At 34.6% G+C, this 26,344-nt stretch overlaps 4 protein-coding genes across 9 annotated transcripts; 2 read left to right on the forward strand and 2 right to left on the reverse strand.

Moving 5' to 3' along the window:
* The first annotated feature begins 835 nt into the window (after positions 1-835).
* LOC120072546 lies at positions 836-15,512 on the forward strand. Of its 2 annotated transcripts, none has more exons than XM_039024934.1 (2): positions 836-1,340; positions 15,360-15,512. In XM_039024934.1, exons 1-2 carry the CDS (start codon positions 981-983, stop codon positions 15,441-15,443), a joined length of 444 nt encoding a protein of 147 aa, XP_038880862.1. In that variant the 5' UTR covers positions 836-980; the 3' UTR covers positions 15,444-15,512. The 2 variants fall into 2 exon arrangements, with proteins under 2 accessions (XP_038880862.1, XP_038880863.1); XM_039024935.1 differs by lacking the exon at positions 15,360-15,512 and adding an exon at positions 2,912-3,814 and having other exon boundaries at positions 841-1,340.
* On the reverse strand, positions 1,807-3,207 carry LOC120072544 (TPD1 protein homolog 1-like). Of its 2 annotated transcripts, XM_039024933.1 has the most exons (3): positions 3,069-3,207; positions 2,855-2,947; positions 1,807-2,778 (listed from the first exon to the last, which is right to left on the reverse strand). In XM_039024933.1, exons 1-3 carry the CDS (start codon positions 3,124-3,126, stop codon positions 2,444-2,446), a joined length of 486 nt encoding a protein of 161 aa, XP_038880861.1. In that variant the 5' UTR covers positions 3,127-3,207; the 3' UTR covers positions 1,807-2,443. The 2 variants fall into 2 exon arrangements, with proteins under 2 accessions (XP_038880861.1, XP_038880860.1); XM_039024932.1 differs by having other exon boundaries at positions 2,855-3,090.
* Positions 15,513-18,612: 3,100 nt separating the features above from the next.
* On the forward strand, positions 18,613-19,791 carry LOC120073788. Its single transcript, XM_039026629.1, has one exon. It carries the CDS (start codon positions 19,288-19,290, stop codon positions 19,573-19,575), a length of 288 nt encoding a protein of 95 aa, XP_038882557.1. The 5' UTR covers positions 18,613-19,287; the 3' UTR covers positions 19,576-19,791.
* Positions 19,792-20,129: 338 nt separating this feature from the next.
* Positions 20,130-23,410, reverse strand: LOC120073787 (putative protein FAR1-RELATED SEQUENCE 10). Of its 4 annotated transcripts, none has more exons than XM_039026625.1 (4): positions 23,245-23,410; positions 22,015-23,054; positions 21,475-21,918; positions 20,130-21,381 (listed from the first exon to the last, which is right to left on the reverse strand). In XM_039026625.1, exons 2-4 carry the CDS (start codon positions 23,032-23,034, stop codon positions 20,767-20,769), a joined length of 2,079 nt encoding a protein of 692 aa, XP_038882553.1. In that variant the 5' UTR covers positions 23,035-23,054; positions 23,245-23,410; the 3' UTR covers positions 20,130-20,766. The 4 variants fall into 4 exon arrangements, with proteins under 4 accessions (XP_038882553.1, XP_038882554.1, XP_038882556.1 ...); XM_039026626.1 differs by having other exon boundaries at positions 20,130-21,252; positions 21,325-21,381; positions 22,015-23,392; XM_039026628.1 differs by having other exon boundaries at positions 20,768-20,909; positions 21,117-21,381; positions 22,015-23,391.
* Between the last annotated feature and the right edge of the window lie 2,934 nt (positions 23,411-26,344).

Raw genomic sequence — 26,344 nt, forward strand, 5'->3', positions numbered from 1 at the left:
GAAAACTCAAGATGGGTAAGGGAAGATACCAAGTTTTTAAGAAAGCTAAAATCGTCTAAAAGTTTTATCAAATAACTTTTGCACGTTAGAATAATTTTAAAAGTGATTCTAGGTAGATTAATAAATAAGTTGTTTTACTAAATAGTCCAAACGATTAAGATTCTCCTAAAATAGATTTTTAGGATTTCAAAAGCAATCCCAAACAGTCCTATAATAATAAGCACATTAGTTTTTTTTTTCCCCTCCAATTTATGATGGTTTAATTGGAAGCCAATTATAACATATCATGTCACTTTTCTATTAGTTTAATTAAGGGCGAATTAACTCAAAAACCATTTTAAATTACTCTTCACAATATAATAACGAAAATGTATTTTTGTAGAAAAGTAATATATAAGAAACAAAATAAACATTAAAAATAAATTTTGGTTTCCTTTTAAAGCTAGTGGGTAAAAAATCTTTCCCCAAAAATTCATATAGCGTTTGAGTCCATGTGACAATTTTTTTTCTTTTTTTTTTTTTCTCGAAAAAACATTAAATTAATATTGTTTTTTACCATCTTAAAAAATGATGCATCAAGGGATAAATATTGGCCATTATAGGCTAAATCAGTGGCCCATTAATATATTGGACCTTACCTATCACAAGCCCAATTTCGTAGTCATGTATTGAATTTGAGACCCAATTTATTTTATTTTGAAAAGTAGCTTCGTACACTGTACAGCTCCAATTATCCAAATATTAAAGTTCCAAAATGATCGGCCACCACTCTTCTCACTCTCAGCCATAAATCCCCAATTTAGAATTGAAACGATAAGGTCTTCACCTCTTTAACTTACCTTATTAACATACTAATCCTCTATTAATCACATATATTTTAATCCCCTCTTCAAAACTCTGGATAACACAGCAACATCCCTTCTTCAAATTTCAAACCCACCATGGCCTGATCTCCACCTCCATCCACAAACTCATCAACAATGGCCACTTCTTTTACAACTCCATTCTTCCCCACTTTCAAAATCCCACTTATTTCTCCTCCTCCATTTCCAATCAACGCCATTTCCCCTCTCCGAACCCCTTTCCGGCCACTCGCTTCCTCTGCGCCGCCGCAATCTTCCGCCAAACCCCTAAAAATCCCTCACCCGTCGGATTTCAGGACAATCGAAGCAACTCCAAGTGGGAAATCAAGGTTTCTGATCATCGGAGCCGTCTCGGTGGGCGTTGCCCTGTTTCTGATTGGTTGCGACGGCGAAAGGGCTTTGGCTTTGGGCCCTGAAGGCCCGTTGGTGGAGGAATTTTGGGACAATGTTAGAAGATATGCAATTTACGCCCTTACTGTGAGTACTGGTGCTATTTACACTATTCTTCTTCCTATTTTGGAACTGCTGAAGAACCCCATTACTGCTGTTCTTGTTTTGGTTATTTTTGGAGGTGCCATTTTTATTATCTCTCAAGTTCTTTCTGCTATGGTTGGTGTCACTGAGTTTTCTTATGATTATTCTTATTGACCCATCATATGAAGTTCAACCTTGTTTTCTTGCAATTGCCTCCATACATATCAGAATGTTTAACATTTCATTGTGCTAAGTTTAATATTCAATACCATTGTGTCTGCAATGGCTATGTTACTTACTTTTTCATAAAATAATGAGTTCGAGAAATCCCATAAATCAAATCATTCGTGGTTGATTGAATGAGGCCACCATCCACTAAACCATATGTTAGAAAGTGATTTCAATATTTTCTCTTAACTCCAAGATTATACGTATAAAGATTTGGAAGGTTATGTTTTGCTTGTTACTAAAGGAACTAAGGAAGAGAATGAGCAAAGCTCCGTGGTTTCTTTATTTATTCCATTGCTTGGTTTAATAGAGCTTCACAGCAATAAGTAAAAGACTCTATTACTGGCCTAATAACATACCCCCTCAAACTAAGACTGAGGCTTGAGCAGGAGAAACTGTTCAAGGGGAGGTTACTATAACGTGGCTGACAATTTTGTACCATTGGAGAGAAATTACAAGATAGTGTTGTCGTGAATAAATACGCAAGCTGATCCTTCGTGGATATGAAATGAAATGAAATGTGTCAAACTGATTCTCTAACAATAAATGGTTACAAAAATCTAACTCTTATTAGTTACTATGAAAAAAACCTCTAGCTTTGTGTATAAATGAATGACTTGTCATAATGGAATAAAATACATGTTTTTTACACAAATATCTGAGAATTGACTGAGAGTAGAGTGTAAGAGATTCTGCTCAGAAGATTAGATCTTTGGAAACTGAACTTGATGATGATCAAATGATATGTGGGAAGAATATGGATTCATGTCAACCATAATATTATATATCATCTAGAAGATGGATAGAAAACTAAATGATCATAGACAATTCTTAAGGTTCCATTCCACATGGGCTGTTTGTTCAAACACTTACTTAAGTTAAGAAGAACAAGTTACAGAAGATACTGAAAGAGGGTACGGGAAAGTGTTAGCATATTGAAAAGACAGAGTTTGACCAGGACCAAGAGCCTGGCCATTGTCGACAAGGCAGTCATCATAACTGACTCGCCTAAAAATTCTTGGATTCACCAATCTGGCTGAGCTGAACCACCCACATTTCATGTGAATGTTGGAGATGCTGCAGTCTGAAGCACATGAATTCAAGATCTGAACTATGTATGTTGGAATCCCATCTGGAAGTGGAGTTGTTTGGCCTTGAAATATAATGACATCGTCTTTTGAACATTCTGAACCAATTCGATTCATCTCTTTACCTATTTAGAATGAGATTCATGGTATATGAGTAAAGAACAACATTTTTTATTTTCATAGTAAGAATGAGTTTCTTACCACTATTAGAAGATTGAAGCGACATCCCAGAAATCCCATTTCTTTTTTCTCTTGCAGCTGCCTGAACAACTCTCAAATGAACCAACTTGAATTCTGAATTCCACAAAAGAGAAAAAAAAAAATTGGTGGGTATAAATGTAAACCAGACGGGCAAGAAGATGCAATAGAATAGATTATGGATCAAAAGATCAAAGAAAAGAAGAGTTAACATTACCAAGAAAACATGCAAGGAGAAAACAGAGGGAGAATCTGTGAAAAGCACCACCTTTCATGGCTGTTCACTTTCTTTCTGAGGTTAGCTTAAAATGGGGAATATATAAAAAGCATTTACAAAGAATCTAAAAGGAATGGTATGAGCACACGTGTAACCAAAATGGTTTCGATGAGTCAAACAATAGTATCTTCTTGTCTGGTACCTGGTTGACTAAGTTAGCGATGTTGTATGAAGTCGGTGCAGATTTCGATGAAGAAAGAAAAGAGAAGGAATGAGAAAACAGAGGATACAGCTAAACATGGAGGGGTAGAGTTGTAAAAGCAGAGTGAGGTGGGGATGTCCGCCATTAATGGGGTTTAAGGTGTAAGGTGTGAGAGACGTATGAAGGAGCGGGTGTTGCTTAAACTGGGAGATCAAATTCAGAAAGGGGGAGGTGGGGAAAGGGGAAAGGTTTTTCCTTTTTTAATGCAATTCAGAAAGCGGCCGCCAAAAACAGGGGATGTCGGCTTTTGATGTGCGGCCTGCGGCGTTATTTATTTAGATGTCTGTGGGTTCAAACAGAATCTTGTTCTCATAGTCGTTGGTTGTTGTAAACAAGCTATTGGGAGAAGAGTTATAGAACTTGAACTTGGAATAGGCGTCTATTTGGTCAATGAAATGTTGGGAGGATGACCTTTTAGTTCTAAGTTGTCTTTTTAATTTAGGTTTCAAAATATTTATCGTTTATGAAAATACAATTTAGTTTATGAGTTTTAGTTTATAACATTTATGACTTTATAGCAATTTAATTATTGAACTTTAATAAATAATGATTTTATGCCATCGAGAAAAAATATTAGTATGATTTAATAAAATTTCTTACACGTATAGATTGATAAACTGATCATAATTGAATTTATTTACATACTATAAAGACTAAGTAGTTGCAAAATAAAAATCGATACTTAAGTTTGATGGAATTTTTCACAATAAGGACTTAATCATTACAAACTTTAAAGTACATTGACTAAATTGTTATTTATTAAAACTCAATGAGTTAATTGTTACAAATTTGAAAGTACATAAACTAAATCAATACGAACTTTTATTTAAAAACTAAATTGTTATTTCATAAGAATTTAGAGACAAAAAGTGTTTTACCTTTGAAATTTTGCTACGATTAATACTCATAACTTTATGTAACAATCTAGTCTTCTTATTGAAAAAAGTTCTTGTTGATTTGTTGTGGAGTTTCTTATCTAGGAAGATAAATCACTTTGGCTCAGTAGATAACTATTTGCTTTTTGTTTATGATTTCCAAAACTTAGGTTTGTTTTTTCGTAATTTTTAATCAAGATTTTCATCTTCCTACATAAATGCTTGAGTTCCTAGACTAATTCTAAATACAAAAATAAGTTTATAAAAATTATGTTAATTTAGGTATCGTTTAGTAATCATTTCATTTTTTGTTCTTGGTTTTTGAAATTAAGTCTATTTCCTCTCATTTCTTATGATAGTTACAATGGTTGGATTCTTAATCAAATTTTAAAAACAAAGACAAGTTTTTAAAAGCTATTTTTTTAGTTTTCAAATTTTAACTTTGTTTTTTAAACCATTGGTAAAAGGAATATAACAAAAAAAAAATTGAATGTAGAAGTAGTGTCAATAAGCTTAATTTTAAAAAACAAAAAACCAAATGGTTACCAACTAGAGTTTTAGTTTTCAAACTTGATTTGGATTTTAAAAACACACTAAAATGTAGTCAATGAAACAAAGAAATCGATATGCCCAAATAGTCTTCATAAGTCTAAGTTTCAAAGACTAAAAGAAAAAAGACAAATAGTTATCAAATGAGGTTTTTAGTGATGAACTGCAATTTTAAATTTCAAATACTAAATTGTTATATACTAAAAATAGACACCTTATGTTGACAAAAATACAAAATTAGTACCAGTTTTAATTTCAGAGATCAAACTGTCACATACTATAGTTCTTCACAAACAAAATTGAACTAAAAAAACAAAAGACAAAATAAACAAAATTGAACTGAAAAAACAAAAGACAAAATCATTAGAAAATTTAAATTTAGTGACTAAATCAGTACAAGGACCCAAATGTTTTTTTCTTTTTCTTTTTCTTTTTTAAAAAAAAAAATACAACAACAACAACAATTTTCATCCCAAACTTGAACTTTTAACCTGGATCCGTTTGTGTGAAGGTTTTAGGGTTTTTCTTTCTTTTTCTTTTTTTTTTTTTATATATGTATTCATCTACTAATTTCAGAAAATACGACAATTTTACAAATCTCATTGGATTCAATGAAATCGGGATCAGATAAATACATGTGCAAAATAAACCACAAATAATGGTCTAGTTAGATTGACTCATGAAAAAAATGTTTTTAAAAAACTTATTTTTATTTAAACATTTTTTACAATTTGTTGAAAATACTCTTCAAAAGTTATTTTGAGTGATTGTAACACTCTAATTTTTTTAAAAAAATGACTTATTTTTTAAATTAAACCCTTGAAAATGCATTTCAAACACACCCTAAATCAATTTGTACAAAATTATTATTCAAATAAAAATTCCAAAATTCATTAATTTCGACAAATATCTCACCTTAGTATCTTCTTTCTCTAGTCTAGAGTCCATCAATTGTATTGTGTACATCAAAGGTTTAACATAACGACAATCAATTATCATTTTTAAGGTTGGTAGAAGATTTAGACTCTAATCTTTTTGGTCGAGAGTATATATCTTGATCAATCAGTTGATTAAGCTTAAATTGAACATATTGGACAATTAATAAGCATATTTTGTCAATTTTTCTTAATGATAGTTAATAACAACAATTAAATAAAAATATAAATTAAAGGAGTAATTCTTATAAATAGAAAAAAAGTTAAAGTATTTACAATCTATAGCAAAAAAATTGTCAAATGGAAGTCAAGTTTTCCTTTTTTCAAATTTCTTAAAATATCCTTGCGATTTGAACTCCATGTGCGTCTTTCCCTTCATTGTCTACGGCTTCTTCCTCGTCGTTCTTCCTCATCGTCTAGGCTTCTTCCTCGGCGTTCTTCCTCATCGACGATGTTCTTCCTCAAACACGGTATGACTTTTTCCTCGATTTTTTCCTTTGAATTTGTGCGCGCGTAGGTCTACGGTGTTGGGATTGGTGTCCTAATTCTCGGGGAGTCTTGTAGTTTGTAATATATATACACATTGTTATGAATAAAATAAGAGTTATTTTATTCTGGCATTTACTGATATCCAATAAACAAAGCTCCATGGTTATTGTATGTAAACTTAAGCATGTATATGAGATTACAAGTGGATCATGCCTTAAGTGATAACCTAAATAGGTCTGTAGTATAAGGATTAAGGTGGGATACCTGATCCTAGTGACACTACGAATACGGCCCACTTTGTAGAGGTTTAAAAGTGTTGTGAACTACTACAGATGGTAGATCCTGACCATTCATGTGGAGACATGCGAGTGGGGGTGTCCTATACAAAGAGTTTGTATAAGACCGGACCACGAGATGATTAGTCTCTGTATATAACATCGTTGATACTGGAGACTTACATCTCACCTAAACGACCATAGGTGACATGACCTCAATCCTAAGTGTTTTGGGAACTCCTACCTTTGAGTGTGGTCCTTTAATTAGTATGGGTGAAAGTGACCAGATTGTTAACTCAACATGCCTACCTTTTTGGGGACTTGTCTGATTTGGGAGTTGAAACTCAATTACACAAGATGGAATTCACTCCTTCCCCGAAGCAGAGGTAAGTAGATAGATTGCTCCCTTAAGGGCTGATTTCGGGGGTTGAACATAGTGGCCACAACTTCTCTTTGGAAGATAGAACCATGACTTATATTCATTATAGGGATCAGTGGTACTTAAGGAGTTACATGTAACTATAGGGGCATAATGGTTATTGGCCCAACTGTATTTACGAGCGATCTGTGAAGGGTTATCACGCTGTTGATTAGTTGATATGGACACATAATATATCTATAGTAAGGAGAGTTCAGTTGTCGGTCTTTAGTGGAGTGTCTGGTAGTTAACAGATGGTAGATCCCGTAACTAAAGAGTTTAGTCAGTTATTCACATACCTTCCAGCTACAGGTCCATAAGATCCCTTGGTAGCTCAATTGGATTCAAGTTGAGAATCAGTTCTAGGTATTGATTTCAAATGTTCAAATTGACGAGAGGTAATTTGATTATATATGATATGATCGGTGTGGTGTATGAGATACATCAAGTAGAGGTTTAATGTAAATGAGATTTACATTAAGTACCATGAAATGGAAAAATAGTTATGGTTTATATGTTTCATGAGATGAAATATTAAAACTATAAGTTATAAATATAGTATGATAAGTTGGTTATCATATATATATTTACAATAATATTAATTACTGGATAATTATATCTTTTTCTCTAATAACCAATTGAGTGGGAGGTTATTGGTGGTTTCATAATAACCGTGAGATAAAAGGAAAAATATTTTTCCTAAATTTGGGAAGCTGAATTGAGAGTTTCTATTCTAGGAAGTTCTCATGGTTGGCTGTCAAGTGAATAAGATTTACTAAACGATAGCTGAAGAGAGACTAGACGATCATGGAGTGATACTATACGATAGTTCACTCAACTTGTCGATAACTAAACGATTGTGGAGCTTTTGCTAAACGATCGCGGAGCTTCTTCTAAACGATTGGGCATCGTCTATACGATAGACCTTGTCATCTCCCATTTACTCAATCGTTTACACAATTGTTCCTCCGGTCTCGTCCTCTAACCAAGTCCATACAGAGCCCACACTTCTGGATTCTCCCACTGGGAATACCAAGGTAGTCATTGTGGTGGTGTCGTACTCAACTCGACATAGTTCGAGGTCATTTAGAGGTCGTTCGTTGAGTTCGATGTTCATGTGGTGGTTGTTGATTGTTCATGATCTTGGAGATCGTTGAGTTTGAGCGTTCGCATTTGCAATCTTGCTGATTGTTCGAGCGTTCGGATCAAGGGTGTTGAAGATGAGTCTTCAAAGGTATGTGTATTTTATCCCTTGATCTTATAGAAAAGCATGTTGTAATTTCGTTTTGTGCATAGCCTGTATGTTTCCGTTTCTTGATTGTAATTATTAATGTTCATATATGAATGAAATTTGGAACGATCATTCCGTTGCTCATGGAAATCCTCATGTCTTATTTCCTTCATATGGTTCTTCCTCGATTTTCTTCTTTGATTTTCTGCACGCATTCGTCTATAACTTCTTCCTCGTCCACGGCACTGTGGTTCCTCGAGCACGTTATCCTTCATCGATCGTTGATAAGGGATTCTTCTCTCACGCACGGTTTCTTTTCTTCTGTCCAGCGACTTCATTACGTTGGCATTCTTCTCTTCTCTTCTTCTCCTTCTCTTCTTCTTCTTCTTCTTCTTCTTCCACTTCTTCTTCTTCTTCTCATTCTCTTCTAGGGTTTCAAATCATCGGTATAATGTAGGCTTTCTTCTTCTTCTTCTTCCTCTTTTCTAGGTTTTTCAGAATCTTAGAATTCTATCAATTTGGGTATTATATTTGTGCTCTTTTCAATCTTTTCTTAATTTTTATTATTCTTTGTTTTTTTATTTTTTGTTGTGCATATTGATAGTTTTTTGTGTGAATATGTATGGATGTGAATATTTCTCTACCACTGATAGACAATGATAAAAATCTATTACTTTCTATCAATAATACACAATGATAGAGCTCTATCATTGGCTATCATTGATATACAGTGATGGAGCTCTATCACTATTGATAGAAAGTGATGGAGCTCTATCACAATCTATCACTGATAGATAGTAATAAAGCTCGATCACAGTCAAACTTATATAAAGTTATAGAGCTATATACATATTAATATTTTCTTATACAATCTTTTTTTCCTTTTTTTTTTTGCAATAACTTGATACCATGGTTAATGTTCCTGTAGTTGAATCTTAGAATTTTATCAATTTTGTTGTATGTCTTCTTTTCAATCTTTTCTATTTTTTTATTCTTCTTTGTTTTTTATTTGTTGTTGTGCAGATAGATAGTTCTTGGTGTGAATATGTATGGATGTGAACATTTCTCTACCACTGATAGACAGTGATAGATCTCTATCACTATCTACCAGTGATAACAGTGATTGAGCTCTATCATCAATGATAGACTGTGATTGAACTCTATCATTGTCTATCACTTATATAAAGTTATCGTGCTATATACATTAATATTTTTTTATACAATCTTATTTTCCTTTTTTTCTTTTTTCTTTTTTTACAGTAATTTGATACCATGGTTAGTGTTCCTGTAGTTGTTTTTTATGGTGGGCAATGGACTCATTGTAATTATTAGGAGAATTATAGTGTTGCTAGAGTTTTTGTTGATGATATGATAGACTTCAATAGTTTAGTTAGTTTGATAGTGGGTGAAATTCAGTTGGATGTTTCTGTAGATTTATCAGTATTATTGGATTTTGGTCAAACTAATATTTAATCTGTATTTCAGATAAAACAAGATAAGCATGTTAGTTAGTATTTGTCTTTGGCTAAATATTCAGGGACTAGGCATCCTTTAGTTGCTCATGTTTGCCATCATTATGTAGAAGGATCTTATAGTGGCGTTAGTGGGGGAGGTGGTAGTAGATTGCTATGTTTAGATTCTTCTAGTTCTTCAAATGATCAAGTTATATGAGATGTTGATTTTAATGATAATTTGAAGGGAAAAGATGTATTTAGAAGTAAAGAAATATTGTGCAAGTGTTTTTATGTAATAATAGTGAATGAGAATTTTCAATTCAAGACTACACTATCAAATTCAAAGTCACTTAAGTTGAAATGTTTGTAAGAAGGCTATCAATGGTATGTTCAGGCATCTTGGTGCAAGAAGAGTGAGTTATTGATGCTTAGAAAGTACATTTCTGACCATAATAGTTTAATGTATACAACTCAAAGTTGCCATAGGCAAGCTTTTTCATCTGTAGTTGGAAGCTACTTGAAAGATGGTTTTAGGTTTATCTCTATTTATCACTCTCTTCCTAGAGATATTGTTCATAAGACTCGTACTAAGCTTAGTGTTAATATTAGTTATCAAAAAGCTTGGAGAGCAAAAAAAAACATATTAAGATCATTAAATGGTGATGCAGATGAGTCATATAGCTTGATTCCACAATTTTTGAAAGGTCAAAAGAAATAAATCCAGGTATTACTACAAACGAAATATTCTTCTTATAAAATTTATATCACTGTCAATCGTAGATATATTGTGATAGACATCTATCACTATTTATTAGTGATAGTTGTGCATCATTGTGAAGGAAATCTAACATGAGGGTTTCCATGAGCAGTGGAAGGGATCGTTCTAAATTCCATTCGAATTGAACACAAACAATTACAAACTTAAATGGAAACATACAAGTCATGCATATACAGAAATTACAGCATGCTATACAATGATACAAGGGATAGAGGATGCATATCTTTGAAGAACCATTCTTCAAGAATCCCTCGAACAATCTACAATGCGTCTACAGACAGCAACACTCGAACACAATGATCACCACACGAACAACACGAATAGCCAACAACTCCTCAGACCCAATCGAGTCTCACTCGATTCACGAACTAAGTAAGGACACCACCACAATGGTTACCTTGGTATTCTCGGTATAAGAATCCAGGAGTTTACGGCTGTGTATGATCTTGTCTTGAGGAAGAGACTGGAGGTCTACAATCGAGTAAACGATCGAGCAAGTGGGAGATAAGAAGCTGGTTTATCGCATAGACAATGTGCTCGACATTTAGTAAACAGTAGTCTATTGTATAGACTTAGCCACTTGATTGTGTAGAAACGATTAGCTGAATGACTATCGTATAGTCAACTCTAAGCGATCGCTTAGCTGATCGTGTAGTCTTTCAATGTTATCGCTTAGTGAAACTCTTTCACTTGATAGCTTGTCTCCGTGAGAACTTTCCGAATGAAGCAACTTCTAAATTTAGGAAAACAATTTTTCTTTTATCTCACGGTTACCATAAAACTTTCAATAACCTCCCACTCAATCGGTTATTAGAGAAAAAGAATTAATTATCATATAATTAATATATTATAAATAAACATGATAACCAACTTACCATATTATATTTATAACCTATAGTTTTAATATTTCATCTCATGAAACATATAAACTATAGTTCTTTTTCATTTTATTGTACTTAATGTAAATCATATTTACGTTAGTTCTTCCACTTGATGTATCTCATATATCACACCAATTATATCATATATAATTGAATTTTCTCTTGTTAATTTGAACACTTCAAACTAATCCCAAAATATTATTCTCAACTTGAACTCATTGAGCTACCAAAGGGACCTTATGGACCTGTAGCTTGAAGCTCCAACGATACATGAATAACTGACTAAACTCTTTAGCCACGAAATCCATCATCTATTAACTATCGGGCACTCCACTAAAGACCAACAGCTGCACTCTTCTCACTACAGATATATTTCTGTGTCCATATCAACTAATCAACAGTGCGATAACCCTTCACAAATCGCTCATAAGTATAGCTAGACCAATTTATTTTGCCCTTATAGTTACATCTAACTCCTTAAATACAACTGATTCCTCTAATGAACAATAAGTCATATTCCTACTATGACTGAGTTCTTCTTTCCAAAGAGAGGATGTGGCCACTATGTTCAAAACCTGGAATCAGCCCTTAAGGGAGCAATTTATCTACTTACCCTTGCTTTGGGGAAGGAGTGAATTCCATCTTATATAACTAAATTCCCAACTCCTCAATCAGACAAATCCCCAAAAAGGTAGGCTTATTGAGTTGGCAATCTTGGCACTCTAACCCATACTAATCAAATGACCACCCTCATACACAAGAGTTCCTAAAACACTCAGGATTAAAGTCATATTACCTATGGTTGTTTTAGTGAAATGTAAGTCTCAATTAACAACGACGTTATATAAAGATACTAATCATCTCGTGGTTCGGTCTTATACAAATTCTTTGTATATGACACCCCCGCTTGCATGTCTCTGCATGAATGGTCAAGATCAGACCATCTGTAGTAGTTCACAACACTTATAAACCTCTACAAAGTGGGTCGTATCCGTAGTGTCACCAGGATAAGGTATCCCTCCTTTATCCTTATACTACATACCATATTTAGGTTATTACTTAAGGCATGATCCACTTATATGTCTCACATACATGCTTAAGTTTACATGAAATAACCACGGATCTTAGTTTATTGGATATGAGTAAATGCAAATAAAATAACTCTTATTTTATTAATAAACAATGTGTACAAATTGTTTACAAACTATGAGATTTTGGGAGAATTAGGACACCAATCCCAATATATTGTCCATCATTGATGGGCAGTGATAGATATCTATCACTGTCTATCTACCAATGATAGACAATGATAGATTTGTTAACATTGTCACTTTCATAATCGTGTAAGAACTTAAAGCTTCTTTCAATGTCTTTTCTATAAATCGAATCATCATTCTTAAAGACTCTTTCCCTAAGTTTAGAGATTTGATCTTTTTCTTCTAAATCAATGGGAGGTAGTTGAGTATTATTTAAATCTGTGATTAAGCAAAATTCTTTTAATCCAAATTCTGTTATATGCCCAATAAAGATAAAAGCCAAGACAAACTTCTTTTTTATGCATTGTTTTCTTAGAAGATAGTTTGTGAATTTTGTGGGCATTTTCTTGATTTTTAGATTTAGAAAGTGGCCGAAAGGATCATTTCTCAAACTATTTAAATTTCTTTCATCTAATTGCTTCTTTAAAGTTTGTATTAAATCTAATGAGGTGCATATTGTTATCTTCAAAGCCTTGTTCTGGACTTGCATTATTATTTGATGTTCATGTTCCTGTTCCACCTATTTAAACATACAACTATCAGCAATAAGCAAGTGATATATTTCCATTACTGCTAGACAACAATGCTAGATTCTATCATTGACTATCACTCACTATTATCATTCAATGAATATTGGTAGAGACTATTTCTATCTATCAACGATAAATAGTGATAGAAGTCTAGACAGTGATAGTGTCTATCACTATCTATCAAGTACTCCTTTATATACTAAAGCATGAAATAAATCGTACAAGGAAAACAAATATCAAAACAAAAGTGATAGACAATGATAGTGTCTATCACTGTCTATCAAGTATAAACAAAACAAGTATCAAATCATATACAATTCAATAAGTAGCCCTTAGCCAAACAACCAAACCTCAAAACATATACAATCGGGCCAAACATATATAAGAAGAAAAAATATGTAACACCCAGCACATTTTTTTATAATAATGTAATTTCAGTAACGTTATTATTTGGTAATTCATTTTGGATCTCAAGTATAAATGCGGGAATTTAAGTTTGGCGAAAAATTATTTATTTTTTAATTTCAATGTGAAAGTTATGGCAGAAATTAATTTTCCTTTCAAAACGGAAAGAATTTATTATAATTATACCTTCTTTTTTAGTTATTACATTTATTTTATTTTTTTTTGTTAAAACCCCCCACCAACCCTTCTCCTTCTTCTTCCTCGCATCGCACGGCAACACCACCATCCCTAATTTTTCTTTCTTCTTTCCTCTCAACCGCACGCCGCCTCCGTCCAAACCCACGAACGTCGCGCTCCCTCTTCTGACCACGAGCATCTGTTCAGCTGCGTGCCTCCTAAGTCGACTCGACTCCCTTCAGTCGTCTGGGCCACAAAGCAGTCACCGCCACTCAATTCACGAGATCAGCCACGTCTCTGATCATCAAACCCCGACGGTATCACTCGCCAACCCGTGCTGGTCTCCGTAGATTACAGTCGTCGCCCAGAGTCTCAAGATTCCATAATCACTCGCGCCCAGATCTGAAGATTCACAACCCGACGGCCAGGTCGCTCGCCGTCAGTCACGCAGGGGTGCTTCAAATCCGTCGTATCTCGTCGTTTATGCTGCCAACAGTAAGGGTCGTCGGAACTTGTGGATTTGGGTAAGATTGTGCCATTTTTTTTAATTGGATTTATTGGCTAATGATATTATGCTTCAATCTATTGACACATATTTGTTTGGGCTTTAAAAATCAAGTTTTGGAGAAGTATTGAAGTTAAAAGTGTGTTGTCAAGAGGATTTGGTTGTGGTTTCGACAAGCTTTTGGGTAAGATTATTGGGAATTATTTGGCTAATTTGGTTATTGGAAGGCTCTTTTATTAATTGCAATTTGGATTATGTTTAGGCCTAATTCAAGATCCATCTAACCTAGGAGGAAGATTAATTTGCTTGTCGCTTAGACATAATTTTGACTTCGAGGTAAGTAATCTTACCACTGGAACTGCCCACGGGCCAGGCTTTAGTTGTATGCTAGCATGATGAGTATATGTTATGGTAAATGTTAGCATGTTGATTGATAGTATGACCTGAATCAAAGTATGTTCTGGCACGAGTTCTGATTTGTTTACTATACACCTAGGCACTTGATTATTAGTATGAGGTGGTATGTGTTTCCATATGTTGGTATCTGATCTACTGATGTTGAGACATACTTGTATGTTGTGGAACTATAATGTTAAGGTATACATGAATGTTGTAGAATATGTTGTTGAGGATTATGTGTATGTGGTAGAGCCATGGTATCGAGGATTACATGTATGTCATAGATTCGTACGATGTTGATTTTTGAATGTTGAGACTGTGTGAATGTCCTCACTAATTAGTTAGATGCTCACCAGTTTGTGTTTCCTTCGGGATTCACCAGTTTGTGTTTCCTTCGGGATTCACCAGTTTTGTGTTTCCTTCGGGATTCACCAGTTTTGTGTTTCCTTCGGGATTCACCAGTTTTGTGTTTCCTTCGGGATTCACCAGTTTTGTGTTTCCTTCGGGATTCACCAGTTTTGTGTCTCCTTCGGGATTCACCAGTTTGTGTCTCCTTCGGGATTCACCAGTTTGTGTCTCCTTCGGGATTCACCAGTTTGTGTCTCCTTCGGGATTCACCAGTTTGTGTCTCCTTCGGGATTCACCAGTTTGTGTCTCCTTCGGGATTCACCAGTTTGTGTCTCCTTTGGGATTCACCAGAGGTAGTGGGTATACTTAACTACAATAGGATAGGACTCAGTCTCTTACCTGTTTCATGTGTGTATATGTGCCATAGGTGGGTATATAAAGGACGTAGATGCCTAGCCTGACCCCAATCGTGGGGTTACTTACTGAGTATTTCATGCTCATTCTTTCTTATGTTGATGTTTCAGGTAAGGGTAGAGATATACCGGCGATGGCGCAGCGAAGATCATGATCGTGCCACTAGGACTAGTTTTTATGTTTCCGCATCATGAAATTTAGAGTCCTTATTTTTCCCTTAATGTTTAGTTTTACTGTTTGAAACTTATTATGAATGATTGTTTTTTTTATACTTTTAATAGTCTTTACGAATCATTGGTACCTTATTATTGTTTTAACAATTGCATTTAATAAATGACTTTTGAACTTCTCTTGTCTATTTAGCATAAAAGAGTGTCGTTTTAAGTGTCATGCATGCATGTATTTTAGTAACGGTCTATCTTAAGTCCTAGGGGGTCGAGTCGTTAAAAAATATATGTATCACTAAGCAATAAGTAGCCCTCATCGAAATATATATAACACAAACAATCAAGATATCAATAAATAATAAATAATGGAAAAAACATAGCTATCTCTATCTAGTGATAGAAAGAACTAATAATGGTATATCACAATCTATCATTGATAGACAGTCATATACTACTTTTCAATATCTATCTATGATAGACACTGATAATAGTCTATCACTGTCTATCTGATAGACATTGATAAAAAAAAACTTCTCTCTAACTCGATACAGTATCACTGTCTATATATGTACTTCTTTATCAATTCTATATATGTACTTTTTTATTAATTGAAACTATGAAATCAATCAAACTAAACTCCAGAAAAAACAAATATCAAAATACCAAACCAACCAACCATGTATATAATCCAATAACTAGCCCCCACCAAATATATCTAATAAAATATATCTATCATTGAGCAAACAAACAAACGATCAAAATATAATAACAAACAAACGATCAAAATATAATAACAAACGATCAAAATATAATAATGTAAACATCTCTATCACTCTCTATCAAGCAAACAATCAAAATATAATAATGAAAATATATCAATCATAAATAGGGATAGAACACTTTCAATATCTGCCATAGATAGACAGTGATAGACCGCTGCCACATATAGACATTGATAGACTACTATTAGTTTCAATCTGTGATAGGCATTAAAAATATTCCATCACTGATACTATCACTGTCTATCACATGTTTGTTTATACTTTCAGTTTTAGTTTTCTTTGTTCTCCCTTTTGAGTTTTTATCTTCTTTGATGATTCTCCTTTAATAGTCTTCTTTTTTATAGTCTTCTTTTTTATTGCTTACCATTTGTACACAAAATTTACGTTTAATAAATATTATCACTAAACAAGAATTAGGCTTAATAAATATAATCACTCATAAATTGATAAGAAGAAAAGAAAAGAGTTATACTTTTGAAGTTGAGTAGTTACTGATGTAGTGATAGAAGAAAAATGCGGCAACAAGAAGGACTTGTAGTGGCAGCGGAAAAAGGATTAAGAAGTAGAAGAAGAAGACCAAGAAGCAGCAAACGAGGACAAAAAAGGATGAAAATAGAAAAAGAAGATATAAAAGCGTCGATGGAAGAAGATGATGATGATGATGCAACGTTGATACAAGAAGAAGAAGATGAAGATGAAGATGATGAAGATGATGATGAAAAAGAAGAAGGAGAAGAAAGCAAGAGAAGAATGAAATGGAGAGGATTATGGAGACGATGCATCGTTCGTTGGAGAAAAAATCGTGTCGATTAATCGTGGATGGATCATATATTCGGGTTGGGTCGTTGATTAATCGTGGAGAAAATCCCGCTTTTGCGTTTTGGACTGGGCTTTTTGGGTATTTTATACTATTTTTTTACATTTAGTTGGATTGCTAACGGTATCTAATTTTTTTTACTATAAATTATAAATACTTTGGTCCACCTTTCTATAAATAAAAAATCCCTTTAAAGAAATACCTAATTGGGAACTTGTAATGCTCAGCAAATTCATGGTGCATAGGGTTAGTCAATATAAACTTGGCAGTTATTGCTATTAGGAATGGCTGGAATTTTTTTTTTTTATCTATTTATTTATTTATTTTGGCTTTGAAATAGAAAAGTTAGAAAACAGAAATAGTTGTGTGCTCACAAGTTTTTATTTTTATTTTTTTATTTTTTTATTTTTATTTTTTTGTTGTGTGTGTGTGTTCTTTTACCCTTTTGAAATTAATTATAATATAGGCACTCTTAAAAGAAAAGGCTAAACTCTGTTATTAGTAATTTAAAAAACTGTATCCAATTTCAGAATAAAATTTTAATTTGTATTAATTACATTAAAAAAAATAAATTATAGTTAAAATCAAAGAAGAGAAAGTTGTAATAAATGGGTAGAAAGAATTTAGTGCTGATGCATTAATATGCATGTTATTAAATAGTTGCCACGTAATCATAAACTTAATAAAAAATAGCATAAAATTTGAGGTGTAAATGCATGACACATATTATTCATCTTTCTTTTCTTCTACGTTATAAATTCTAAAACGCCTTCTTCTCCTTCCACCTTAATTTACTCGCATAATACCATTTTCAGACATTCCCAGTTTTTGTCATTTATTATTATTATTATTATTTTGATGCCATGTGGGATCAACCTCAAGATCCGTACAAGTTTCGTATCAATTGAGTTGTGTTCGAGATGGTTATGGCATATAATTTCAAGAATGAGGTGGTGCATTTTTAAATTTTTGTTCGTTAAAATACTTTAGTTTTTGTAAGTAACCACTATATTTTCAAATATCCAAATTTAGCTTCAATAATCTTAAATAAATTGTCTCTTTTTTTTTTTGTTGATTTTTTTCTTTATAAATGTTGAAAATGTATTCATATTGTTTTTATTTAATGTCAATAAAGATTAACTTTTCAAACAAACAATAAGAAATAATTTTGAGATTTATGAAAAGTACAGAGGCTAAACATGGACATTAAATTATATAAAGATAAGAAATAACTTCAAGTATAAACATCAAAATGATACTTATTAACCCTTTTTTTTCCCTTTGGTTTTCCACAAACCCACACAAACTTCACTTGATATATCTCCACGAAGTTATCATTTTTGGAAAAGCAAAAATGTATGAAGCACCAATAGAAGCCCAACAATAACAGTGTGGTTTAGGTTGCATCAAAGAGAATTTTTAGTACCAACGGTAGTATAGAAAATTACTACTTTCATTTATTGTTTGTCACATAATAAATATTTAGGGAACGTATAAAATGAGTAGAGTTATAAACTCCAAACTGCCGTAAAGTTGGAAGTGTTGTGAACTCCTTAGAACCCATAATATAAGCAGTCAATAAGAAAATTGATGTTTATTAGTCCTAGGACCTACAAGCTCCTTGGATCAAATTAGTAGAGTTCATAACTCTACACTCGTGAAGTTATTAGACCCATAATAAAATAAAATAATATACCATTTGTGACATGTCAACTGCTAACTGAGAAGAGTATGTACCAACGTGGTATTGGAAATTTTCCTTGTTCCTCCATGTTTTGTTCTATAGAGTGCTGGTTTTTGGTTCAGCAGATTCACATTCAATATGTGAAAGATTCCCATACCCCACAACCTTAATTCCTTCTTTTCTGTTCCACCTAAGCCTTAGGGCCTAACTGCAACTCCCAACTTTTTCTGTCAATACAAAACAAAAGTGACCTTAATTTCTACACACTCTTCAACAAGAAGCCCCACTTTGAATCTAAATACGCAACTCCCTTCTCAATCATTCCCCCTCCATTCTTCAATTCAAAATTACTTCACGAAATCATCAGCCCATTACTAACCTTCCAAACAAAACCAACCATTAATTAATGGCCATTTCTCTGCACAAAACCAGCATAGTTTTCTACTTCTTTTCTTTCCCTATTCCCCTACCATACCACCTATAAATATGGTTGATTTCCATTCACAGCCTCTTGCCTCTTAACTTACAAAGAAAACACTTCCCTTCTCTCTGATTCTCTCTGTTTCTTCCTTTGAAAGAGATCCAGCCATGGCTTTAAGATGGCTGCTTCATTCAACAAGCTATCTTCTTGGAAACCCGATTGAGGCCCGTGGTGAAGAGAGTAGTTCAAAAGGGAAAAATGGTTATGAAGAAATATGCACTTCTGGGTTTCAAATGCCTCTTCATTACCCTCGCTACAACAAGGCAGATTACCAAAAGATGGAGGAGTGGAAACTGGATCTCCTTCTCAAGGAATATGGCTTGAGTTTTCAAGGCAGTTTGGAGGAGAAGAGGGCCTTTGCGATCGGTGCATTTCTATGGCCTGATCAGTATTGATGCTCCTTTATCTCTCTCTTTCAAACTAAAGATTCGACTGTCTTCTGCTGTGTCATCTTCATTTCTAGGGAGAGTTGTATCCGTTCAGCTCAGCCTGTACTTGGAACAAACTTATGGTATTGGTGCCTGTTTAAAACATAATCTATTTCTGTTTAATTATATGTGATCTCCATACTTTTTCTGTATAATAAGAGTAAAGCTTCCTTGTTTCCTTTTTCCTGTAATGAAAATGGGTGGAAATTGATTTTAGGGTAAGTATAATTATTGAAACCATCTTCAAGAGCTTCTAGAAATGAAAATGACAGACACGTACAAATAGAACTTTGCTGGTGCAAGAAATAAAACAAAACCATCATTGGCTGTAATGGTAGATTTGGAATGAATCTACAGAATATATGGCGAGATTCCAGGAAATAGGTGGATTTGCAAGTCCTGCTTCAACCACTGAAGAAAACAAAGATGACAATTTGGGTTAGTTTGGGTCCACCTACACCATGAATGGAGGGGAGTCCCTTCTTCTCTGCAAAGAATAATGGAAAGAGAGAACTATCTGATACAGACCAATTCCATCTGTCTGACAGAGGTCCCAAATTAATATTTAAAAAGTTATCTACAATCCAACACTCATACAATATTCAAGAAAGAATGATGCTCAATTCATCTAACTATGATCAAAACATTCAGTTCAAGTTTTATAAAGCAAGCAGCCAAGGTTGGTCACTGTAGGTACATGCTATTAGGAGAGCCGTTCGTTCAGAGATTGATATGAATCATTCATCTATGAATCAAAATCACGCATGCTGAATTTTCCAGATGCTAGTGATAATGTATAGTGCTGGACTGGCTCGAATGATAACTTTACATCTCTTAGATACTCTCTAGCCACCAGGCTGGCGCATTCTTATCTACAGTACACAAAAATGACTCGACAGCTTGTGCAACCATTACAATTCCAGGCATGCAGTTCTCTTCCGTCCTTAATAATACATCATGTGCAAAATATCGACACAGATGAATTCAACGTACTTCATCTATCACCATCTTCTGCCATTTTGTTTTTTCTCAATATGAGGTATTGTTGCAGACAACTATGGATGAATGTCAGATATAAAAATCATGCCCAGCAATCTCTAATGTAAGAACAATCAGTTGGGAGAATGTCAAATTCGTAACAATCCCTTTCCAGAAGCATTAGCCATTTAGTGATTCAGTCAAATCCATAGCTGCGACCCCATCACTCTCGGGCATTCTCCTAATCTCGTTAAGAAGCCTTGTGATCTCTTTCATCAGTTCCCTACGGACATGCTCACTGCGTTCCTTAGTAATGGAAGATTCTGCAAAAAGAGCCTCGGTAAGGCGTTGATATTCATGAAACCAATCCCCATCGTTACTCTCAATACCATGACCATCACTTAAGCCTAGAGAGCTTTCCCGCCTCCATCTACTTAAATAGTATTTATCAGGAAGCTGAAAGTAATTCTTTATAATGAATATGCGTAAAGCATGTCTGCATAGCAAGCCTGAGGACTCAAATTCCTTACAAGAGCAGTGAATCTGTTCGCTGTCTGCAATCCACATCACAAGACGCTCTCCATCCATCTTCTTGAAGTGGTGTATGAGGTACGATCCATCCGCCATTTCAGATGCAGCATACTGCATGGCCAACACTAATTCATGCTGCAAAACATTGAAAGCAAAAGGGGTAAGGATGCTTCGTGCATGTTCTTCAATCGGTATATTCGTCCTTACTTGCAAATACTGCATCTCCTGATGCTCATGGCTCTGGAAGTTGGCTGAAATACCAACCTGAAAGCATTTGAAAGGACAAAAATGACAAATTAAAGGGCTGTGAAATCAAAGATTTTCGCAAGAAAAGTATTCGATTTCCCAGAAAGTTACCTGTTCAAAAAAGCTACGTAAACACGCCTGTGCACTAAAAATTCCTTTCAAGAAAGTATCGACAGCCTTGAAATAGGCCGATGTTGCCATTTGAGCTAAAAGATACCCTCTTATGTATGATGGTACCCAGTATTCCCGGAAAGAAAATAGTAAATCAATGTGCTTGTCTGAAACGAGGCCAAACATTGATACCATCTGATCCCATCGAATTTCAAAATCATCTGAACTCTCCACAGAATACAGCAAATCAAATTCGGATTTGAACTCTGCATAACGAGATCCAAGAGGAAGAGAAAACCAACTAGATACCTTTGACAAAATATTCCATCTGGAAATTATGTGCTTTGTGCCAGGTAATTCACTTCTTACGGCATCTCTAAGCCCTGGATCAAGATCAGTCAAAATTGTCTGTGGGAATGCTCCTCTCATGAAACGAATAAAGGTCTGTAATTTTAGGGTGGAGATGTACAAATGCTCAGAATTTCATAAAGAAGAAACTAATATGAAAAAGAACAATAAAGAGAGAAATATACTATATACCTGCAAAGCCCACGCAAATGAACGAGACGTTTCATCTTGCAACAAAACACAACCAAAGAAAATAGTCCTACCATGGTTATCAATGCCAAGCCACACTCCTAATAGTAACCCATATGTGATTGAAGAATAAGTAGTGTCAAAATAGACTACATCCCCAAACATGCCATAAGCATTAATAGAGTCCCCATATGACCAAGCAACGTGTTCAACTTTATCATTTGCATCAACCGTAAAGTCATATACAAACTCTTCATCCGATTCTTTTGTGGCTTTGCAAGCCTCTAGAAGCTCCATTGTATCAATCTCCCGTTTTTCGTTTAGCATTGCATCATGTTCTTGAACAATCTTCTTACGATTTTGAACAAAGTTTCTGACATCTCTCTCCAAAAAAGGTAATTGGCCACCATGAATGCCCTTTTCCAATTCCAATACCTTCACTATACGATGAATAGGAAACCCGGCTTTGGAAAGCAGAAGTATGCGCTCTTGGTCGGCCTCGTGAATTTTGCGATATGCAGGAAGGAGACGAACTTGGTCATCTTCAAGAAGTTCATGGTTATGTACATTGCTGAATTGCACTACAAACCATTGTGCAACTCCTTCACTAACTTCCTTCGACAAATACATCTTAGCATCACACCCACAACGCACTGATTTCCTATCTCTATGATGTTCCCCCATGGGCTTTTTCTTAGCAGGTGCAAATCCTGAACGATAACAAACAAAGTCTCGTTTATAAACACCCAATTGTGGGCTAAGTCTCGATCGCTCTTTCCTGATGGAAAACCCATTCTTCCTAGCGAAATTCCCATAATACTCAAACGCGTCATTGTCACTCTTAAACACCATACCCACATAAGGAGCAACCATAGCTTCAGATGATACCCTTTCGGACTTAACTAACTGGGCTGCCATAGAAGTTTCTTCGCCCTCTCCATCGTACGAAACATAGCATTTCCAATCCCCACAAGGGCATTGTTGCCGTCGAATCCATACGTTTTTCGACGGTATGGATGTCATTGGCAAACGGTGGCTAAAAACTGTAATGATACATCAAATTTCTTAAGACTAAGATGGAATTCAGAGCGCAAAACTTAAATCTATTGATGACCCTCATTTGCAGTTGCAGACATGACAAGAATTTACGTCCAAGAGACAAAGAAGCGTGAATTTTAGTGGGTTTAAAGCAGAATTGAGCTCAAAGCTATGAACCCAGAAAGATTTACGTACCATAGATGACGGATGTGCGGATTAAGCCGTCATTTCTGTTCAGTTCAAATCCCACCGGCTGACTTGTGTTGTTTCTCTTCCAAGTTCCATCTCTGGTTTTTTCCTTTGCTCCTCGAGAATGAGATGATTTACACCGAACAGTGGAAACGTTCACCCAAACCCAAGTTTGAAGTTTTGGGCTTCGTTTGTTGGGCCTTTAAGAACATGTTTACCCTTTGAATGTCTAAAATTTGATTTTGAATGCATTACCATTTTTTTCTAGATTGAAAATTCCAATGATTGACCTCTTAAAAATATGTTGACTTTCAGTTGAACATATTCATGGATCATAAATAATTTAGGTTCCAATCGTTTGATTTTTTTTTCCAATTAAGCTAACAAATTCTATTTTGGAAGATTTTTAAAAATAGAAAAATTAAAAAAAAATTAAAAATTATTTAAAGAAAATAGTAAAATTCAATCTTCTTTGATAGAGATTGATAAAAGTCTATCCGTGGTTTTCTTTTTACTATTTTTGTAAATTTTTTGACATAGCCAACAAGAGCATAGTTCAACTGGCACAGTGTTCATACTATTGACCTTACAATTTCATTACAATACCTTTAAAAAAAATAGTTTGACATATTTTTTATGTGTGAAAATTTTCTTTTTACTTATATGTCTTTTTTATTTTGTTGTCTATTTTCTTAAAATATTTTTAAATTTTAAGTCAAATTTTGAAAACCAAAAAAGAAATAAGTATTTTTGTTTTTTTTTTCAAATGAACCATGCTTACTTTTTTTGCTAGTGGTGCAACTAAGCCTAGCCATATTGTGAGAAAAATGTCAAAATATTGAAAAATAAATTATTAATAATAATAATTTTAAAAAGAGAGAATGAGAAATGTTGCGCATGGCAAAGTGCAAACTAGTAAATATTTATTTAGGAAATATGAAAATTATTGTTAAGAAAGTGTTAAGAAAATTATTGTTAAGAAAGGGTGAGAAATCCAGAACCATTTTAAAAAATTAAGATCAAACATATTTGATATGGAACCTAAGTTTTTAAGACTTTGTTTTGACAGAGTTTTTATTTTAATATTGTGATTAGTAAAATAATTTAGAGAAATATAGTGGTTTTGAAACTATTTAGAAATCTATGGTTGTTTTTGGAGTTTTCGAGGGCGGAGATTTTGTTTAAAATATTTTATCGAGCGTTCAACCCTCGACCTATCAAAAATTAAAGAAGAGATCGAGGGTTTGACCCTCGACCTAAAGAAAATTGAGAAGATGACGAGGGTTCAACCCTCAACCTGTCGAAAACTAAAGAAGAGGTTAAGGGAAGAGGAGAAAATTTGAAAGACCCTCGACTCTTGGAAAATTATAGAACAAACCCTCGACCTAAAGGAAAATAAAGAATCGTTTAGTAATTGTACACGATCGCACACAATCGTTTAGTAAAATTACTATGTGATCATTTAGTAATTCTTTATTAACGTAACTGTAACAACACGACCCCCTAGGACTTAAGTTAGGCCGTTACTAAATACATGCATGCATGAAACTCAAAACGATATTCGGTCATGGCGAAATAAATGCTAATTAAATAAGGTAAGTTCAAAAGACTTTCATTAAATTCAAATACTAAATAAATAGTTGGGTACCCATAAATCATAAAGAATAATAAATAAAACTGAAAAACGATTCTTAAAAGTAAGTTTTAAAGATCAAAACTAAAAATTAAGAGAAACATGAAAAAAACTTTAAATCTCATGAGCGGAAGCGTAAAAACTAGTCCCAGTGGCTCGATCACGAATTCCGGTGCATCTCTACCCTTACCTGAAACAACATGAGAAATAATGAGTATAAAATACTCAATAAGTAACCCCACTACTGGGGTCAGGCTGGGTGTCATGGTCATGCTTGTCCAAGGCCTGTTGCCCATGGCCGCATGCCCGATCCAACCCCCTTCTAGCATACTTTCATATCATGTGTTGTATTAGCTTAGTTAGCTTGCTTTCTTTACATTTTCATTGTAAGTAACCCCTCGCCCTTTTGCATATGCAAGGGTGCCAGTTGGCTTTTTGTTCAGAATGCACTATATGGGGATAAGACTAATCATCACTTCCCCATACCCGAAGTAGTACTCTATAAAGTTGTTGTTGTTGCTTATTGCTTTCTAGCCTACTATAATCTTTCTTTCTTTATTCACACTCACAAAAACTTCTTACGAAAACCTTTTCTCCAAACCCGTTTTCTAAAACCGTTTTCCCTAAAACGAGGGTGGAGGTTGCGAGAGGCACTCGGTGTGCCATCGACAATCCGTATTCAAGTTGGCTGACTTGTTCGTGAGCGGGAACAAGTGCCGCACAATCGCTAAGAGAAGCTTCCTAAAGAGCGATTGTGACAGTTGGTATCAGAGCCAAGTCGGCTCACAGAGGGAAAGATTAGTGATCATGTCGGCGACGAAGAACCTGAACAAGTCCCATGTGGATAGGTTGGTAGAGATGGAAGAGCAAATACTCTACCTGAGAGAGGTCCCGGATAATATCCGTTTCCTAGAGACTCGACTACAAGAAGTTGCTGAGAAAGCCGATGGAATTGATGCGGTAGTGGGCCGCCTAGATGGATTACCCATCAGAGAATTGATGATGAGGGTAGAGACCCTCGAGACCAAAACAGCACGGTCCGGCAGCTTTGAACGTGGCGATAGCTCATCGGGCTCTGTTGCCCACATAGACAAGCACGTCGAAGAGTTGGACGGCTCCCAAAAGGCAATACTTCAAATGGTAACCGATTTGTCTGGAGACTTTCGGTTGGCCCTTAACGTCATCAGAGCCGAGATAGCGGATGTGAGCGCAAGGGTGAATCTCACCATCCGAGCGGTAGGGAACCAAGCCCCATCTGGGGGAGCAATGGCAGTAAGCAGAATAAAAATCCCAAAACCAAAACCCTTCTGTGGGGTGCGAGAAGCAAAAGCCCTGGAAAACTTTATCTTCGACCTTGAGCAATACTTCAAGGTGACGAACACAGTGATTGAAGAGTCGAAAGTCACACTAGCAACGATGCATCTGGCTGAAGATTCAAAACTATGGTGAAGATCACGATTTACAGACATACAG

Source organism: Benincasa hispida, chromosome 3 (assembly GCF_009727055.1).
Source record: "Benincasa hispida cultivar B227 chromosome 3, ASM972705v1, whole genome shotgun sequence".
In the NCBI taxonomy this organism is placed as follows: Eukaryota; Viridiplantae; Streptophyta; class Magnoliopsida; order Cucurbitales; family Cucurbitaceae; genus Benincasa; species Benincasa hispida.

Bases quoted from the DNA above. Each gene is read 5' to 3' on its own strand.
- LOC120072544 (XM_039024932.1), bottom strand. From the start codon at position 3,065: ATGTTAACTCTTCTTTTCTTTGATCTTTTGATCCATAATCTATTCTAT. The intron at 2,779-2,854 runs GTAAGAAACTCA...CATTCTAAATAG, and splicing joins GCTTCAATCTTCTAATAGTG to GTAAAGAGATGAATCGAATT.
- LOC120073787 (XM_039026625.1), bottom strand. From the start codon at position 23,034: ATGACATCCATACCGTCGAAAAACGTATGGATTCGACGGCAACAATGC. The intron at 21,919-22,014 runs GTATATAGTATA...CTAAAATTACAG, and splicing joins CATTTGCGTGGGCTTTGCAG to ACCTTTATTCGTTTCATGAG. The intron at 21,382-21,474 runs GTAACTTTCTGG...AAATGCTTTCAG, and splicing joins TACGTAGCTTTTTTGAACAG to GTTGGTATTTCAGCCAACTT.
- LOC120073788 (XM_039026629.1), top strand. From the start codon at position 19,288: ATGGCTTTAAGATGGCTGCTTCATTCAACAAGCTATCTTCTTGGAAAC.
- LOC120072546 (XM_039024934.1), top strand. From the start codon at position 981: ATGGCCACTTCTTTTACAACTCCATTCTTCCCCACTTTCAAAATCCCA. The intron at 1,341-15,359 runs GTGAGTACTGGT...TTGATGTTTCAG, and splicing joins ATGCAATTTACGCCCTTACT to GTAAGGGTAGAGATATACCG.